The 18839-nt window shown below is 52.2% G+C and overlaps 1 protein-coding gene across 1 annotated transcript in view; it reads right to left on the bottom strand.

Annotated features, from left to right (window-relative positions):
* The window catches only part of LOC101944717 (integrin alpha-D), a 35421-nt gene extending 24100 nt beyond the window's left edge, over nucleotides 1-11321 (bottom strand). The window contains exons 1-8 of the mRNA XM_065594455.1: nucleotides 11202-11321; nucleotides 5761-5875; nucleotides 5513-5616; nucleotides 5234-5298; nucleotides 4460-4574; nucleotides 3876-4006; nucleotides 3471-3616; nucleotides 2098-2251 (exon numbers count right to left, since the gene is read on the bottom strand). Coding sequence (XP_065450527.1) covers nucleotides 2098-2251; nucleotides 3471-3616; nucleotides 3876-4006; nucleotides 4460-4574; nucleotides 5234-5298; nucleotides 5513-5616; nucleotides 5761-5875; nucleotides 11202-11238 — 867 coding nt within the window. The 5' untranslated portion in view covers nucleotides 11239-11321. The remainder of the gene's footprint in view (nucleotides 1-2097; nucleotides 2252-3470; nucleotides 3617-3875; nucleotides 4007-4459; nucleotides 4575-5233; nucleotides 5299-5512; nucleotides 5617-5760; nucleotides 5876-11201) is intronic.
* Between the last annotated feature and the right edge of the window lie 7518 nt (nucleotides 11322-18839).

The raw sequence follows: 18839 nt of genomic DNA, 5'->3' as shown, positions 1-18839 counted from the left end.
GGTTTAAAAGAGAAGTGGATAAATTCATGGAGGTTAAGTCCATTAATGGCTATTAGCCAGGATGGGTAAGGAATGGTGTCCCTAGCCTCTGTTTGTCAGAGGGTGGAGATGGATGGCAGGAGAGAGATCACTTGATCATTACCTGTTAGGTTCATTCCCTCTGGGGCACCTGGCATTGGCCAATGTCAGAAGACATGATACTGGGCTGGATGGACCTTTGGTCTGACCCAGTATGGCCGTTCTTATGTTCTTAATTACTGCGGTGGCTGTGTGACAACGTAACTTAAGTTGACTTAAGTGTGTCATGTAAACTTGCCCTTTGTATTGCTGCTGATGCCCATTTCAATCTCTTTGGCTCAGCAGTTTAAGGGAGATAAATGTCAAGTGACTGACACCAGTTTGGGGAGGATCAGAGCTGTTTGAGTCCCGGGGCTGCTCAAAAAAGACTTTATAAGAATCATAGAATATCAGAGTTGGAAGGGACCTCAAGAGGTCATCTAGTCCAACCCCCTGCTCAAAGCAGGACCAATTCCCAGCTAAATCATCCCAGCCAGGGCTTTGTCAAGCCGGGCCTTAAAAACCTCCAAGGAAGGAGACTCCACCACCTCCCTAGGTAACGCATTCCAGTGTTTCACCACCCTCCTAGTGAAATAGTTTTTCCTGATATCCAACCTGGACCTCCCCCACTGCAACTTGAGACCATTGCTCCTTGTTCTGTCGTCTGCCACCACTGAGAACAGCCGAGCTCCATCCTCTTTGGAACCCCCCTTCAGGTAGTTGAAGGCTGCTATCAAATCCCCCCTCATTCTTCTCTTCTGGAGACTAAACAATCCCAGTTCCCTCAGCCTCTCCTCATAAGTCATGTGCTCCAGACCCCTAATCATTTTTGTTGCCCTCCGCTGGACTCTTTCCAATTTTTCCACATCCTTCTTGTAGTGTGGGGCCCAAAACTGGACACAGTATTCCAGATAAGGCCTCACCAATGTCGAATAAAGGGGAACGATCACGTCCCTCGATCTGCTGGCAATGCCCCTACTTATACAGCCCAAAATGCCGTTAGCCTTCTTGGCAACAAGAGCAGACTGTTGACTCATATCCAGCTTCTCGTCCACTGTGACCCCTAGGTCCTTTTCTGCAGAACTGCTACCTAGCCATTCAGTCCCTAGTCTGTAGCAGTGCATGGGATTCTTCCGTCCTAAGTGCAGGACTCTGCACTTGTCCTTGTTGAACCTCATCAGGTTTTTTTCGGCCCAATCTTCTAATTTGTCTAGGTCCCTCTGTATCCGATCCCTACCCTCTAGTGTATCTACCCCGCCTCCTAGTTTAGTGTCATCTGCAAACTTGCTGAGAGTGCAGTCCACACCATCCTCCAGATCATTAATAAAGATATTAAACAAAACCGGCCCCAGGACCGACCCTTGGGGCACTCCGCTTGAAACCGGCTGCCAACTAGACATGGAGCCATTGATCACTACCCGTTGAGCCCGACGATCTAGCCAGCTTTCTATCCACCTTACAGTCCATTCATCCAGCCCATACTTCTTTAACTTGGCGGCAAGAATACTGTGGGAGACCGTATCAAAAGCTTTGCTAAAGTCAAGGAATAACACATCCACTGCTTTCCCCTCATCCACAGAGCCAGTTATCTCATCATAGAAGGCAATTAGGTTAGTCAGGCATGACTTCCCCTTCGTGAATCCATGCTGACTGTTCCTGATCACTTTCCTCTCCTCTATGGGTGACTTTGCTGTTTAACGGGTCGGTGGGGGGGCTGTATCTCAGAAACCCCTTGTTCAAATGATCCCAAATTCAGACCACTAATCCTAACCTGCATCCCCACGAGGAATACCAAAATTCATGGCAACCTGAGTCAGCACATGGACTGTAGGGCAGTCAGAAAACCCAACCTTTTACTAGAAAGTACCGCTCAACCTGAACCACAGAGGAGCTCCAGCTCTCCTATAATGTCACACATTGGCCCAGTTACAACCCAGGGGGTCCGTTCTTCTCCCTTATGTGATGGGAACCCCCTCCCCATCCCCTGTCCTTGGACACGGGCTCAGAACCATACTAGTTCTCCGCACAGCCGCAGCTCACCCCGATGGCGTAGCGGATGATCCCAGCTCTCTCAGCCTCGGGGACGGCGTCTGGATAAGAAAGTGGGTCATTGTATTTCTGCCCATCTGTGATCACAATGAGAACCTTGGTGGCCTCATCCCGAGCGCCTCTCCCAGAGGTGAACAGCTCCCGGCTGGAAAAGGGGGGTGGGGAATGCATGGGAGGGTTATTGATACATAATAACACCTAGGGCTCATCCACTGTTTTGGCATTGCCGATCTCAAAGTCCTTTACGAAGGAGGCCACTGTCATTGCCTCCATTTAACCAATGGAGAAACTGAGGCACACGGCGAGGCTGTGACTTGCTTAAAGTCACACAGCAACAGAAGTTCAGAGCTGGCAATAGACCCCTGGAGTTCTTGCTCCCAGCATCTCCCTCCCCGCTCTAACCTACTAGTGCCCACCCACCTCCCGGAGTGGGGACAGAGCCCAGGAGTCCAGATGCCCAGCTCCCCTGCTCTAACCACTAGTCCCCAGTCCCTTTCCACAGCTGGGGATAGAACCCAGGCAGAGCCGGTGCTACCATTAAGGCAAACTAGGCGATTGCCTAGGGCACCAAGATTTGGGGGTGCCAAAAAGCGGTGCCTCCAATTTTTTTTAACAGCGTTCCTACACCCCATCCCCGAGCGTGCGGTCGCCGCTCCACTTCTCCCCTACCAGGCTTGCAGCGCCAATCAGCAGTTTGGCGCCGCAAGCTTGGGAAGGGAGGAGAATTAGAGCGGGGGGCGGCGTGCTCGGAGAGGAGGCGGAGCAGAGGTGAGCTGAGGTGGGGAGCTGCCGCACGGCTCCCCGGGCCGGGGGGGTGGGGAGCTGCTGCGGGGGTGCCTCAGGGCGGGGGGAGTAGTTGCCGCAGGGCTCCCCACCCCAGCTCACCTCTGCTATGCCCCCTCCCCGAGCACGCCGTCGCTGTTCCACTTCTCCCGCCTCCCAGGCTTGTGGCGCCAATCAGCTGTTTGGCGCTGCAAGCCTGGGAGGGGAGGAGAATTAAAGCGGGGGCGGCGTGCTCGGGGAGGAGGCGGAGCAGAGGTGAGCTGGGGTGGGGAGCTGCCGCACGGCTCCCCGGGGGGGGAGTTGCCACCGGGGGGGGTGCCTCAGGGTGGAGGGGGGTGTGGGGAGCTGCCGCAGGGCTGGGGGGGGGAGTTGCCACGGGGGGGGTGCCTCAGGGTGGAGGGGAGTGTGGGGAGCTGCCGCAGGGCTGGGGGGGGGGGGCGCAAGGTGGAAGTTTTGCCTAGGGCGTGAAACTTCCTTGCACCGGCCCTGAACCCAGGGGTCCTGAGTCCCTATCTCTTAGCTCACATGTCCGTACAGCCCATTCTCTGTGGAGTCAGCATGGGGAGCAGGGCAATACCTACACCACTTTCCGGATGGCTGTGGCCGTGTACGTCGTTCCATGAAGCTGCTCAACCCCCTGGAGAAGGTGATCGGGGTTGTGACTTCTCCTGTACTTCATGAAGTCGAAGTGAAATTCAAATTTATTGGAGTACTGCATGAGGGCGAACTGCAAGGGGAGGTAGGGGAGAAGAGAGAAAAACAACCCAAGGGGTGCAGGGTAAGAAAAGCAAGCATCAGACTCAGTTAAGGGTTGAGGCAGTTGGGACGTAGCTGGTTCTGTTGGAATTTTTTCCTGGTTTTGGATGCAAAATCTTTTACTGCTCCCCCTGCAGCACAGCGCCCCCTAGCGCCGCACTGGGGCATTGGGATCAGCACTGATTGCGAGGGGCAGGGTAAGATGTCAGGGTTCAGCCTCTGCCCGTTACCTGCGTGTCGGTTTTGCGGAAACGCTTCATGATCTCAGAGAGAAACGTCTTCATCTTTCCAAAGTCCACAGATGCGATGCTGCCCGAACTGTCGACGAGGAGCACTATGTCTGTGACATGTTTGGGGCACTCTGAGAGGGACAGGAAAAAATACGTCCGACTCCTGACTCAACTCCACAAACATGGAGAAAACCCAGTAGAAAGAGCTAGACCAGACCAATGGATCCATCTAACCTGGTATCCTGCCCCCTCCCTGCAACCCCGGATCAGATCAATGGGCCCTTCTGTTGCAATATCATCCCATCCCTGCCACTGAGGGGTCCTGAGCATAGACCATGACATGCACTGGGATGAAAAAAATACCCCCTACCCCCTTCCCCTGTGACAGAACCCAGGAGTCTTGCCTCCCAGCTCTTACCGACATCCTGAATCAAACCAATGGGCCCACCTAACCTGGTGTCTCAATCCATATCAGACCCATGGGCCCATCTAGACCCATATCCCCTCCACCTTCCCATGGCCCTTGTATGCACCCGTGACCCCAGAGCGTAGGTCCCCCACACACACCCTGTGTCACCCCTCACCTGGCTGGGTGTCTGGGATGCGCTGGCGCTGCTGGAGGCTCTGGTCCAGGAGGAAGCAGTAGCCATTGATGTACATGTTCTCCCCGCAGGCCCTGTGCACCGTGGGGCCGCACACCTCGGGCACGAGAAGGCACGGGGTCAGTAGATGCCCCTCTGAACAGAGCACTGAGGGTGGGGGATAGATCCAGGGGTCTGCTCCCCCCATGGATATGCAGAGAAAGGCCCTGCCAGGGCAGAGGACCCACTTGGGGCAGACGGGACCCACACGGGGGCATCACCTGGTTCCCACGCTCCCTGCTATGGCAGGAGCCAGTCACAGTTGCCATGTCAATGTCACCTAGTTGCCATGCTCCCTGCTATGTTCAGGCACAGTCGCTGCCATGGTGACAATCCAGTTGCAATGCTTCCTGCTATGGTCAACTTCCTGCTTCCTTCCAGTCACTGTCACCATGGCAACATCAGCCAGTTGCCTCCATCCCTCACAACATCATCTCATGGTCACTGTTGCCAAAGTAAGGATACCTGGCTACCACCATTCCCTACTGCATCCTTTTCCTCCCTCCCACTCCCCCGCTCCAGTTACAGGAGTTACCAACAGCCCTTGCACAATTATCGTATAGTCATGGTGACATCACCCAATTGTCACCTGACACCGCCCAGTTACTATCATCCATGTGTAGTGGGATTTGTGGGGGGAGCTGTCCCTTGGAATGCTGAGGGAACAAATGTCGGACCCCAGTCCCAGCACCCATTTCCCCTGAGTGTGGTACCTACCAGGAACTCGGAGCCCCGGGCAGCCAGAGACAAACCGAGGGACATGTTCATGGCATCGGGGGGCCCTGACAGGGGAGAGATGCACACCAGGGTGAGCAGAAAAATTCCACTCCGGTCCCAAAGCAGAGGATAGAACCGAGGATTCCTGACTCCCAGCTCCTCCGGCTCTAACCACTAGACCCCACCCCACCCCACTGCTGGGGACAGAACCCAGGAGTCCTGACTCCCATCCAATTGCTGACTCCTATTGCTGCACCCCATAGCACAGGGTGCCCCTACTCTGGATGGGGATCTCCTGGCAGCGTCTGGAGCCCGGGTCACACTTGTAGACTTTGCCGGTTTCATTCACGTCTCCCATCTGCAGTGGGGCCCCAACAATTAGCCTGCAGGGAGACAGAAGAGGGGGGCTAGGGGGATGCCCCATCACACCGAGAGGAGTGGGTCCCAGGAGGGGCAGCCCAGCCAGACAAGCCCCTCAGCGTTGGGCATGAGTCATATGGGGCCCTGAGCCCACGTTCGGCCCTTACCTCCCAGCGCTGGCACTCCCGAACTGCACCACACTCTGCCCAAAGCCCGCTGCTGCCTCCTGGAAGGTGATGGGTCCCTCCACCTCCACACTGAATCCACGGCTCGGAGCCAGCACTGCAGGGGTTATACAGTCACCAGTTAGAGCTTCCCCTATGGAGAACGGGCCAGTGGTTGGGTCTGAAGGGCCGGCTCCTTTTGGCTACGGGACTGAATTCCACACACACACACCCCGCCCGCTCTAACCCACCAAATCCCACTCCTCTCCCAAAGCCAGGGATAGAACCCAGGCATCCTGACTCCCAGCTCCTCACCACCTGCTCCCTGTTCGTTAGCCCTCAAGGGCTATATTATGCAAATCATTCCCTGTATTCATTTGCATAGCACCAGACACACCCACTTAAAAATAAATATCATGAGTGGAGCTAGCGCTGGTGAATGAAGCCTTAGATTTATCTCCATCCGCTTTCCTGATGCTGATCTGTAGCGGGTGCACTTCCTGTAGGGGTAGAAGGGTCAGATCAGACTTCATAGACTGAGAGATTCCAAGGCCAGAAGGGACCATTGTGATTGTCTAGTCTGACCTCCTGGATAACACAAGCCAGAGAACTTCCCTATATTAATTCCTGATTGAACTACGGCAGATCTTTCAGAAAAACGTCCAATCATGATTTAAAATATCCAGTGATGGAGAATCCACAACCCTTGGCAAACTGTATGTAGTTGGTCAATGTTGAATTAAGAAGAACAGGAGGACTTGTGGCACCTTAGAGACTAACAAATTTATTAGAGCATAAGCTTTCGTGGACTACAGCCCACTTCTTCGGATGCATTCAATAATTCAATGTTGAATTAGGCTTCCTGTTAAAATTGGAGGCTTTATTTGCCGTCACAGGCCATGTCTGCACTACCACTTACGGTGGCAAAACTTATGTCACTCAAGGATCTGAAAAAACCACACCCCCGAGTGACATAAGTTTCCCTGGCATAAGTGGTATTGTGCAGAACGCTATGTCGGTAGAGAGCTTCTCCCACCAACAGAGCTACCACTACTCGTTGAGGTTGTTTAATTACATTGACCGGAGAGCTCTTTCCTGTCGACATAGAGTAGCTACACGAGTGATCTTCCATCGGTGCAGCTGCATCGGCACAGCTGTGCCGCTGTACACTCGCTAGTGTAGACATGGCCTTTGCTTGTCTAACATCAACTTTCAGCCATTGGATCGTGTTAGCCCTTTATCTGCTAGATTGAAGAGACCAATATTAAATATTTGTCCTCCTCATAAGTACTCATAGACTGGGAACAAGTCACCCCTTAACCTTCCCTTAACTAGACTGATCTCCTTGAGTCTATCACTATGAGGCAGGTTTTCCAATCCTTTCCTTAGTCTCATGGCTCTTCTCTGGCCCCTCTCCAATTTATCAACATCCTTTGTGCATTGTGGGCACCAGAACTGGACTCACTATTCCAGCAGGGGTCGCACCAGGGCCAAATACAGAGGTAAAATGCAATAGAACCTCAGAGTTATGAACACCTCGGGAATGGAGGTTGTTCGTAACTCTGAAATGTTTGTAACTCGAACAAAACATGATGGTGGTTCTTTCAAAAGTTTACAACTGAATATTGACATAATACAGCTTCGAAACTTTACTATGCAGAAGAAAAATGCAGCTTCCCCTTTATATTTTTTGAAGGTTATGTTTAACACAGCACTGTGCTGTATTAGCTTTTTATTATTGGTCTCTGATGCTGTGTGGGTCTGTACTTCTGGTTTAAATGAGGTGTGTGGTTGACTGATCAGTTCGTAACTCTGGTGTTCGTAAATCTGAGGTTCTACTGTAACCTCTCTCTTCCTGCCCAAGATTCCCTTGTTCCTGCAAGCTGAGACCCCCAAACTCATGTCACACAAGAAACAGGCAATGCATGGCAACACTGAATCCCTAATGCATAGGGTAGCTAACTAACTCCCCACCTCCGGCCGCGGGACTGGCTGGGAGAAGTGGGTGAGTGGGGAAACCCCTCTACAATTCGCTGATCTTCCCCACATCTTCCACCTCCTGGTAGCCAATCAGGGCTGCCGCAGGAGGCAAGTTGGGCTGAGAGGAATTGTGGGAGAGAAGCAGGGAGTGTAATAATCTCTCAGGGTGGCTCTGCTCTCCTCTCCCCTGGCCCTTCTGCCCTCTCCATTCCTGCAAGCCCAGACCTGGGAAGTAGAGTCCCCTTGGAGCTGCCCCCTTCAGACTGGGAGGAGGTAAAGACCCTCCAGATTTGTAGGAGGAGCAGATGTGGGGCAAGGTGGGGTGTAGAATTCTGGGGTTGGGGGATGAGGTTGGAAAATTGTGGGGCTGGTTGGACAAAGGGGGTGTTCAGAGAGCGGGGGCAGGCTCCCCCGATCTTCCCTTCATCCCTTTTTAGGACCCGTCTCCCAATGTGCCTCAAACTCCCCAGTTCCAGCCTCAAGTCTGTCAACCTTATTCTCAGCCACCACAATGTGTGACCTCCCCCCAGGCCCTGAGAGGTCCCAGCTTCACAGACAGCGGAGATGTGACTTTGAATCAGGAAGAAGCTGTGGTGGCTTTACAGCAGGACTGTGCCAACCATGTCCACTTCCTGCTCACCAACCGCAGCCCCAGCCCACATCTTACCAAGCACATGTGCCTCACAGAGAGGGAGAGTCACACCTCCCCCCCATCCACTCCCAGAGAGACCCAACAAGTGGCCACATCTCAGTGCCGGTGGGTGAGGGAATTCTTGTACAAACAGCTCCCATGCCCCACCCCATAGATGGCTGCATCTCAGTGCCGGGCAAATAACTTCAGGGATTTTATGCCTGCAAAATATCGATTTCATGTGCATTATAACATGTTTTTGGTGTAGTATTTTTTAATATTCTCCAGAGAATGAGAATTATAATCCAGTGTCAAAACAGAGCCCTCACCTGCATATGCAAATAGATTCACACCAACTTTAGATTATGCCCTTAATTGTTCATTGCTTACCAACATAGCCTCTTTTACCCTGTTTAGGTTGGCACTGGGGGCCTGTTGCACACATTTTAACAATTTCGCTATCTCACTGTTCATTTGTGGCCATTACTGTCTCTCTCCGGCTCTGCATTGACATTTCTCCAGGTCCAAGCGCCCTTCATGTCCTCCTGTGAGCATGTCAGCTTGTAACATCTTCGGCGCTACTATTCTATTTCCTCCGCCATCACCAACAGACAGTTCTGCCTTGAACTGAAAATGTGGAAATGATCTGGAATGTCCTGACCACCCAACAGTAATAGCCTTAATTATCCTCTGTAAAGTCTCATCATTACTGTAGCCTCAGCAAGTTCATTCCAAAACCTTTCTGAGACTGAGCACCAGACCCCACTCCCATCCCAGCGCTGGGGATAGAACCCAGGAGTCCTGACTCCCAGCCCCTCCCCACCAGCTCATTCAAGTTTCCCTTAAAGACTAACAGATTTATTTGGGCATAAGCTTTCGTGAGTAAAAACCTCACTTCTTCGGATGCATCTTCCTATGCATCCGAAGAAGTGAGGTTTTTACTCACGAAAGCTTATGCCCAAATAAATCTGTTAGTCTTTAAGGTGCCACCAGACTCCTTGTTGTTTTTGTAGATACAGACTAACACGGCTACCCCCTGATACTTGACATCAAGTTTCCCTTGTGTCTAGCCCTGGAGGGCCATTTTATGCAAAACGTTTCATGCATTCATATGCATAGCAGCAGAAACTTCCATGTGAAGAATAAATATAATGAGTGCATTTAGGGTGAATGAAGCCCTTGATTTATCTCTTGCCGATCCGGAGTTTCTGTAGGGTCGCAGGGGCAGATCGGCCTTCATAGAATTACAGACCATAAGAAGGAACCGTTGTGTTCATCTAGCCTGACTTCCTGTGTAACACGAGCCAGGGAGCTTCTCTGAATTAATCCCTGTTTGAACTAGACTGGAACATTTAGAAAAAGATCCAATCTCGATGTAAAATTGCCAGTGACGGGGAATCCACCACGACCCCTGGTAAATTGTTCCAGTGGTTAATTCTTCTCACTGTTAGAAATATTACACCTCATTTCCAGTCTGAATTTGTCTAGCTTCAGCTTCCAGCCATTGGATCATATTAGACCTTCCTCTGCTAGACTGAAGAGCCCATCATCAAATATTTGTTCCCCATGCAGGTACTTATAGACTGAGATCATCTCCGCTTGGCCTTCGCTTTGTTAATCTAAATAGTGATAGACTCAAGGAGCTCAATCTATCAGGCAGGTTTTCTAATGCTTTGATCATTCCCATGGCTGTTCTCCGAGCCCTCTCCAATTTATCAACATCCTTCTTTGACTGAGGGCACCAGAGCTGGCCACAGGAGTCCAGCAGCACTCGCACCACTGGCAAATACAGAGGTAAAATAACATCTCTGCTCCTACTCCAGTTTCCCCTTCTTATGCATCCAAGGATTGGCTGCAGCATCACACTGGGAGCTCCTTGGCCCAGGCAGTTCTTGGTCTCTCTGCCGAGTCTATCAGTTAATGCAGGGTGGCGTAGTAAGCTTGTGCCGTGGGAGCCACAGCTGAGACCCAGCAAATTCATGTCACACAAGAAACACCAAACAGCCCATCAGTGGCAACAGTGAATCCCTAACACACCATGGCCATCTCTCCCCGAGAATCCCCTGGGAGCTGCCCCCTCCAAGCCTGGGAGGTACTAAAGATCCCTCAGAACATTAGGAGGAGCAGATATGGGGCAAAGTCGGGTATAGAATTGTGGAGCTGGGGGGATGGGGCCTGGGGACCAAGGAGCTCAGGTTGGGGAAGGAGCTGAGGTTGCCTCCCCCATTCTTCCCTTCATCCCTTTTCAGACCCCATCTTCCAGTCTGTCCCCCCTTCCCAGGTCATCCCCCTCACTCTCAGCCACCCCAAAGTCAGCCCCCCTCCATTCCCTGATGGGTCCAGGCCACACAGACAGGAGAGACGTGACATTGAAGCAGGGGGAAGTGGCTGTGGTTTTACAGCAGGATTGTACAATTGCAAACACTGCATCCACCTCACACCTGCCAGACCCTCCCCCCACATCCTACCGAGCACACACACCACAGAGAAGGGGAGTCGCATCTGTGACCCACTCCCATCCCAGAGAGTCTGGGGGAACAGAACACAGAGGGAACTGAACCCAGGAGTCCTGATTATCAGCCCCCCCATCCCTCCTCTAAGCTCTTAGAGCCCCATTCCCCTCCCATATCTGGGGAGAGAACCTCGGACTCCTGAGACACAGGCCCCTGCTGTAACCCACTAGACCCACCTCCCCTCCCACGCAGAGCCAGCCGGGGATAGAACCCAGGAGTCCCAACCGTCCAGCTGCTCCCATCCCCCTGCCAGAGGGGTACTCGCTGGGAACCCATGTGGAGGAGCCCAGCTTTTCCCAGTCCCTCTGGCTGGCACTTACCTGCGCACAGGTAGAGGAGCAGAGGCAGGGGGTCCATCCTGTGCTGGTGAGGGGTGTGTGTGGAGCGGGGAGTGAGAGGTTCACGGATGCTGCCTGGAGAGGAGGCAGCAGAGTGCAGAGGAAAGAGAAGTGATATTGAAAAGAGAGAAACACTGATGGGGGTGGAGGTGGGGACTCAGAGGTGTTAAAGGGAGGGAAAAGAATAGAGACAAGAGAAGGTCAAGTACACTGAGACACCCAACTAGTCAGACACACACACAGCTACATAGAGACTGACGAAAAAACAAAAAAGACCAACCACGAACACCCTGAACTCCCCCATACCTTTCTTCTCCACCCCCACTAGTGTCAGCTTCACTTCTTCTAAGTTGCATTGCTGGATGACAGCTAACCAGTCCCTGTACCCACCCTGGAGGTGGCTGCATCTCAGGGCCAGGCAAGGAATCCCTGTATAAACAGCCCCTGTACCCCACCCCAGAGGCAGCTGCATCTCAGCACCAGGCTAGTGAGCTTGTATAAACAGCCCCTGGGTCCCACTACAGAGACGGCTGATGCCCATTCACTCTGTGGTCCAGAGGAAAGCAGACAGGAGAGTCAACGAGGCTTCTAATTTCTCCAATTCTTACCAGCAGTGCCGGCCTTGTGGTTGGGTGACCGCCCAGGGTGCCGTGATTGGGGAGGGTGGGTGCCATCCGAGTGTCACAAGCTGGCAGGCCTGGGCTGCCAGAGAGAGGATGAGTGCGGGTGAGCCCAGGGCTGGAGCCTCCAGTCAGCCGGGCGGGGGGTGGGTGGAGCTGCCAGCCTGGCAGGGAGGCACAGGTGACAGAGCTGGCCCCTGTGGAGCGAGCGGGCCGGCCTGTGTCCCTCTTTCCTGTGGGGACGCGTGATGCCGCACAACCGCTCTCCTCAGACTAGATGGTCGGGGCGACTGGCCGGGGGAACCCCCGGGCTCAGTAACTCCTCCCTTTGCAGCCGTCTGGGATCTGGGGCCAGAAGCTGGCCCTCGCGCCCTGCGCCCCACGCTGCTGTTCTCCAACTGCACTCGAGTACGAGTTCGCCCAGGGCACTATTTTCCCTGAAGCCGGCCCTGCTTACCTGGACCCCATCCCCACAGGCCATTTGGCCCCCCAGCCTGTGACGTGTGATCCAGCACCAGTCACGGCAGAAGGAGAATTGGAAAAACCACACACAGAGCCAGGACCCTGTTCCCCATTCGAGAAACACACAACGGGACCCTTATGCATTTCCTAGCGCCCCTAAACCCGCACAACAACAACAATGCACTTTCCAGGCTGAGCATTTGTACAGGGATCCCTCCCCCGGAGCTCGTTCAGCCACCTTTGGGGTGGGACACAGTATTGGGGGAAATCCCCCAAAGCAGGAAATGTGCAGGGAAAACATTTAGGTCAGGCACAGTTCAAATCCATCTTTTCTTGTGCATGGGGCTGTCTACATTGTCTCAGACCATCTGTCAAAGATCCAATCCAAAACCTGGGCGCATGGTGTTTGAAGAGCAGGACACAGGCCTGAATGGGAAGGAGTCACTGTCCTGTGGGCATGTTTGGGTCCATCCTAGAGCAACAGAGAATTCTCTTCCTGCACCAGAATCCTATATGGTGTTTCCAGATACCCCTATAAAAACGGCATCATCCCCTACTGACCACCGTAGCTGCATATTTCTGTTGCTTGTGTCTCGATTAAATTTGACAGACCAGCGAGCCCACTACAGAGACAGACTGAGCTTGTGGTTCAGGAATTAAACTGGACTCAGGAACCTAGGTCCTGCTACAGACTCCCTGTATGAGATTGCACAAGTTACTGAATCTCTCTGGGGCTCAGTTTGCCCCAACTAAGGATAAAAAGCCTTCCTTCGTCTACTTCGACTGAATTCTTTAGGGCAATGGTCGTCTCTCACTGTGCGTCTGCGCAGCACCCACACAGTTTGGACCCGGACTTTAGTCGGGGTCCATGCAGCACCCAGCCCCACGGGGGTCCCCAGCTCTCGGCCGGGATCCGTGCAGCACCCAGCCCCACGGGGGTCCCCAGCTCTTGGCCGGGATCCGTGCAGCACCCAGCCCCACGGGGGTCCCCAGCTCTCGGCCAGGCTCCATGCAGCACCCTAGTCCCACGGGGGTCCCCAGCTCTCGGCCGGGATCCGTGCAGTGCCTGGCATGACAGGGAGCCACTTTCACCTAGGAGAGAGGCACAAAGTGGTTTCAAGACAGAGCAGGAGACAACTTGGAGCGGGCTGGGGGAGGATAAATAAGGTTTATAGTGAGGATGCACAGACACCTAATGCTAACTGGGATATCTCTAGCTCTCCCCATCTCTCTCTCACACAGGAGTCATATCCATCCGCAATCTAATTAAAAACCTAGCTTCCTCATGCCCAGCCTTTGAGTCAGAGTGAGGGGGCTGAGCTGAGAAATTCACACATCAATTTCACATCCTTTTTAGGCTGTAGATTTACAAGCTGTGCAGGACCGACACCTTTCTGAGATCAATCCCCCCTCCCCTTCACCCTGACAGATCTAAAAATCTATATGTACATGGTGCCCTGTTTACACAAAGCCGGTGTTTGGGTGAGACGGCTCTGTAAAGCAGGGGCAGGCTTTATAGAGGGTTTTCAGGGTAAGGGATCACATGGACACTGACCCAGCTGGGATAAAGGCAGTGCCATAGAAAGAGGTAGGAACACAGGACTCCCCAGACCAGAGCACCCTGAGGTCCATTTACCCAGTGCTGGAGTGTTAAAGAAAGAAGTGCTGGAACACCAGGTAGGGGGAGGCCCCAGGAAAGGAGCTAGGGTAGTGGGGTTGCTGGGAGGACAATGGTTCCTGGTGGCTCTGGCCCCCGCATTTCCCTGCATGGTCCCAGCTGCAGTGGCCTCAGAGGAGACCCTGCCCGGCCCAGAGGACACTGTGCAGCCAGGAAGGGAAAGGAGCCACCTGTCCTGGGACTGACAGGAGTTGTGGAACAGCTGTAAGACAGAGACACCCAGGCACCTATATTACCCCTAGGGTGACCAGACAGCAAGTGTGAAAAATCAGGACACTTTTTGGAGGGGGGGACTAGGGGTATACTTGCATATATAAGACAAAGCCCCTGATGTCCCATGTCAGAACATCTCACTGAAAGGCGTCGTGGGGGTCTCTGCCGAAAGGTAAGAATTCACCAGTTGTTGTGAGATGTTTGTATAGGAAGCAATTTTAGAGCGATGGGATAGCTAAGCTATTGTGTCCCCAATCTACCTGGCGTGAAACCCCCCACAGGAGACGGGGGAGGCTGAGAGCGGATCCAATCAACATGAGAACAATGGACGCCTGTGGCAACAGACGATGTTTACTATCTGGACTAGATGCAAGCTGGAGAATTCCAAAGACAAACACATACGCACACTGGGAGAGCACTCAGAAGAGAGCCCCCCCCCCCCCCCCCGGCTAAGAGACTGAGACTGTGACTGCATAAAAGCAGAAGAAATGGTCCAAATGGTTATCCAATATGGAAGAAAGACTCTATCAGTCTCATGACAGTTGGATCCCAGCATTTTGAACTGGACAAGAGCTGCAAGATCTAACCAGTGGGCAAGAGCTACCTTATTCGATGGGAAAGTAACTTGTCAATAAGCACAGGCTGTTGTCACCTTCTGGGCTGCAATTCAGACCTGCGAGAAGTTGTGTCATCGCTTGTCCTGTAACCGCGAGAGCCTGAAAATGCTCGACTGCCGTAGCTCCCTGTCTGGATGCATCCAGCCAGCAACTATGACTCCAGCCCCCTGCGGGTTACAATACAGCCACACTCTGGTCTCCACCAGCCTTGGTTACCGCTAACCAAGTGACCCCAACATACCCCCAGTCCTGAATTTCCCCAAAACCTTCTGCCTTGAAATGTCCAGCACTGCCCTGGGACAGTCAGAGGAGTAATACAGACCACGGGTGCCGACTTTCTTCTTCCCAGGCGGGTGCTCCACCCCACCCCACCTCTTCCCACCCCCTCCCCCAACCATGCCCCAGCCTCACTTCGCCCCCTGCCACAAAACAGCTGATCGGTGGATGGGTGCTGAGCACCCACTTTTTTTTTAGCACCCGTGGAGTTGGCACCTATGATACAGACCATGGCTTCTTTAAAGAGACAAAAGCCCAGCAGTTTGTTCCTTTAACTGGACTGAATATTCACTTATAGGCAAACACAGCACATGGCTGATTTAGACTAAAAGCAAAACAAGTTTATTTCATCAAAATGAGCAAGGTTTTAAGTGAGTTCAGGGGTCAGGGATAAAGGCAGAAACAGTCACAAGCAAATGAAGTGAAACCCCCTTTCTAGTGACTCAGGTTTAACAAAACTACAGTCTTGGTTCAAAGTAAGATTCTTATCACACGTCCTTCCAGCTAGACGGCTGCCCACCCCCTAGTCAGGATCTCCCACAAAGTCTAACGTCTCAGCTCCTTTGGCATCTTAGTAATCCCTTGGGGGTTTGCCCCTCTCCTTTATAGTCTAGGGCAGTTTTGAGATGTATCCTCCTGAGAGACTGATGCCCCAGCTGTGGGGGCAGGTGCCAGGGAGTCTGATGGAGAACTTTCCAGCCTCCTCTCTTCCCTGTGGGTGCTTTCCACAATGCAAAGTGGACTGATCCGTCCCCGCAGCCTCAGGTATGCTAATGAGTGGCCACTTGACTGGGATCTCACCCGGATCTCATGGATATCCTTCACCTAGGCAACGGAGCATCCTGAAGATAAAAACCTGAGGTCTCAAACTTGAGTCTATTGTCAGGGAAGCCAGGGTAGAGAGCACAGGACGGGTTAAATTCAGATGCAGTATCCCATACTGGGGAAGTGATGTTCTGCAGTGTTCTGGACTAGTTGGGTTTTCCTAAGCACCTATGGCTTCACGCCCAGGTGACGGTCCATCACATTACTGTAATGCAGCCGAGAGATGGTGAATAGGTGTATAACAGAGGCCAGGTTTCTGTCCACCAGGGTGGGACGGAGTGTTCTAGCCAACCAGAGATGGTAGAAAAAGTGACTCACAAATGCTGCTATGTGACAGATCAGCATCAACAGGGAACCCAAGAGTACTCCTAGACTATGGACTGAACTGACCGATTGTGAGTGCACTTGTCCAACTGGAGGAGACTGCACCAGGGCTGTGAACTCTTCACAGTACTTTCCTCTGCCCACCAGCAACACCCCTTGTCTTGCTTGGGTTCAGCTTCAGCCAGCTGTTCTTAACCATGAGTTGATCTCGTCCAAGCACGGGCCATTTTTGGTGGTAGTGGTGTGTTGGTATGTGGGCAAAAGTTTGTAGAGCTGTATCTCATCTGCATATTGCTTGCACTTGAGTCCATCTGACCATTTCACTTAGCAGTTGCATGTAGATATGGAAAAGGACTGGACAGAGTTGATCCTTGTGGGACTTCAGTATCTTTCTGGGTATTAAAGTCCCTCAGTCCTCATGGTTTAAACTTCTGAGTGGCCTTCCCTTGTTGCTTACTGGCTTGGGCAGTGGCTTCCCATTTCCAGCTCTCACTACATAAAGGGACATTTAATTGCTCCTTCAATTTAATCTGAAAGAAAGGTGCTTAACACTCCTATCAGCTTTTCCAATAAATCAAAGACCCACTTGATGGCAGCTATTAGCCCTTCCTTGGGGCACGTTTGTAAATAGCGTTGTCTCCTTTGAAGGGAGTGGCTAGTCAATATTCAGGGTCTTGTGGGTTTTTTCCGTTAGAAGGTTACATTGATGATGGAGTCAGGTATTCCTTTGATGAAATCCTGTTTGTTTACAAAGAACATACAAAATCCTGTTTACCTGAACACAGCAGGAATCAAACAGCAGGAGACAGTTTCTTTGCTCCCAACCCCCAACCAACCCTCACCCCACCCCCTTTCTAGCTAGCACTCTGCCCAAAACCTCTCTCACCTTTTAGTCAGGGTCAGGCTTTCAGTGCTTCTGTGGCTAGTGTTTCCTTGCTGACTTCTGTTTCCTTCTGTTCACACACAGAGCACCTAGAAAACCCTCCCCCGCCCACAGCTCAGTTTATGACTGGCCTTTCTTTCATGACCTGCATTTTGAGTAGTGGCTCCTATGCTTTCAGCTCACCATTTCATAAAGGAGCTTGGTGGTTCGTTTCTTACTTGTAGCCTGAATGAAGGGCAGTTTGAATTAGGGTTTATCCAACCCAGAACAATACCCTCCCCTCTCAGAAAAGCCATAATTTAGCAAATAACCAATGATACAGTTTTAAGTATTTCTATATTGACACAGCAACTTTCTGTCAAGATGTTTTTCACACCAACTCAGATTTGATCTTACAAAATACTGCATCAGAGATGGGAGTGTTCCTGCTGTGAACAGACAGCATCCCCTCGCCTTACTACAGTAAAAGCTATCCTCCACAGTGGCTGTGTTTGCTGAATGATTTTCCAATCTATGCTGATATCGAGGTCCTCTATTTGGGAATCTTTTTGTTGTTCTGGAGTCCACTCCTGCAACCCCAACCTTCACGGGTCCAACAGGTGAGTCAGGAACATTTGCATTTCTGCAAGTTATGGGGAGAGAGAGGAGACAGCCACTTCTACCTAATGTCACTCATCCTCCTCGAGAACCAGTTCCTTGCTCTCTGCATAGGGCAGTGCTTGCCATTCACATCTCAGCAACGCCCTCTAAACATGCGCCCAGCCCTGTGTGGGATTGTGAAATCTTAGCAGTGCCGTGCTGCTAACCACGCAGCCCCTCCGGATTCCTGACTCTAAAGAGCCGTTTCAGAGACGCATGCTCTGACCTGATCATAAACATCCTCCCATCCAATCCGTGCTGAAAATGTTCTACACATTTTACCACTGCCAGGAGCTGCCTTGGGCTGGTGCAAGCATTCCTCTCTGGCAGACTTGGACTTTGGCTGTAATAAGCTCCAGCCTTCCCCAGTGCTGTGTGTCAATGGTGCCCTCGAGCCATCTGTGTCCAGTATGAAAGGGGGTTTGAAATCTGGGTCGGCCCAGACAGGAGAAGTCACGGGAGCCTTTTTCCAACTCTGAGAAGTCTACGTCGCTTTCTGCTGGCCACTGGAACGTCTCACCCAGCCTACACAATGGGTTTGCAACACTGGCACAGCCACAGACAACTCTTCTGCAACAGGAGCAGAGCCCTACAATGGGATTTGGGCCATTTAAACACCCCAGACCCGGCCCTTTAGCTCAGAAAGCAGAGAGAGGCTTTACTCCAAGGTTCAGTCCTTGCAGATGACTTGCCCCGAAGAAATGCAGAGATGTGGCATGTGAGAGTGAAGTGCTCCCTGTTCAATACAGGGTCTTAGACAGCACTCATCACAGGCGTATCTGAGCGCCTTCCACTCATGCATTCTGCAATGGGACTGAGAGAGAGGGATGGGACAGATATATAGGGAGCTTGTGGGGTGGGGAGTGAACAGATGCAAGGAACCCGTGGTATGTGCTGTGAGCTCTGCTTGCAGAAGCAACAAAGGTGTGAGACCCTCTTGTATGTGAGTACACACACACACACACACACACAGCTCTATGCTTGAGAAGGCAAGATCAAAGAAATGCCCCTGATGCTTGGAATGAAGGGTAGAGAGCTTTGGAATGGTCTGTAGTCACTGGGGAGTTTTTTCCGCCTGGGACC

Source organism: Chrysemys picta, chromosome 4 (genome assembly GCF_011386835.1).
Source record: "Chrysemys picta bellii isolate R12L10 chromosome 4, ASM1138683v2, whole genome shotgun sequence".
Lineage (NCBI taxonomy): Eukaryota > Metazoa > Chordata > Testudines > Emydidae > Chrysemys > Chrysemys picta.
The sequence above is the reverse complement of the archived record's forward strand: the minus strand, read 5'-3'. Positions and strand labels throughout refer to the sequence as shown.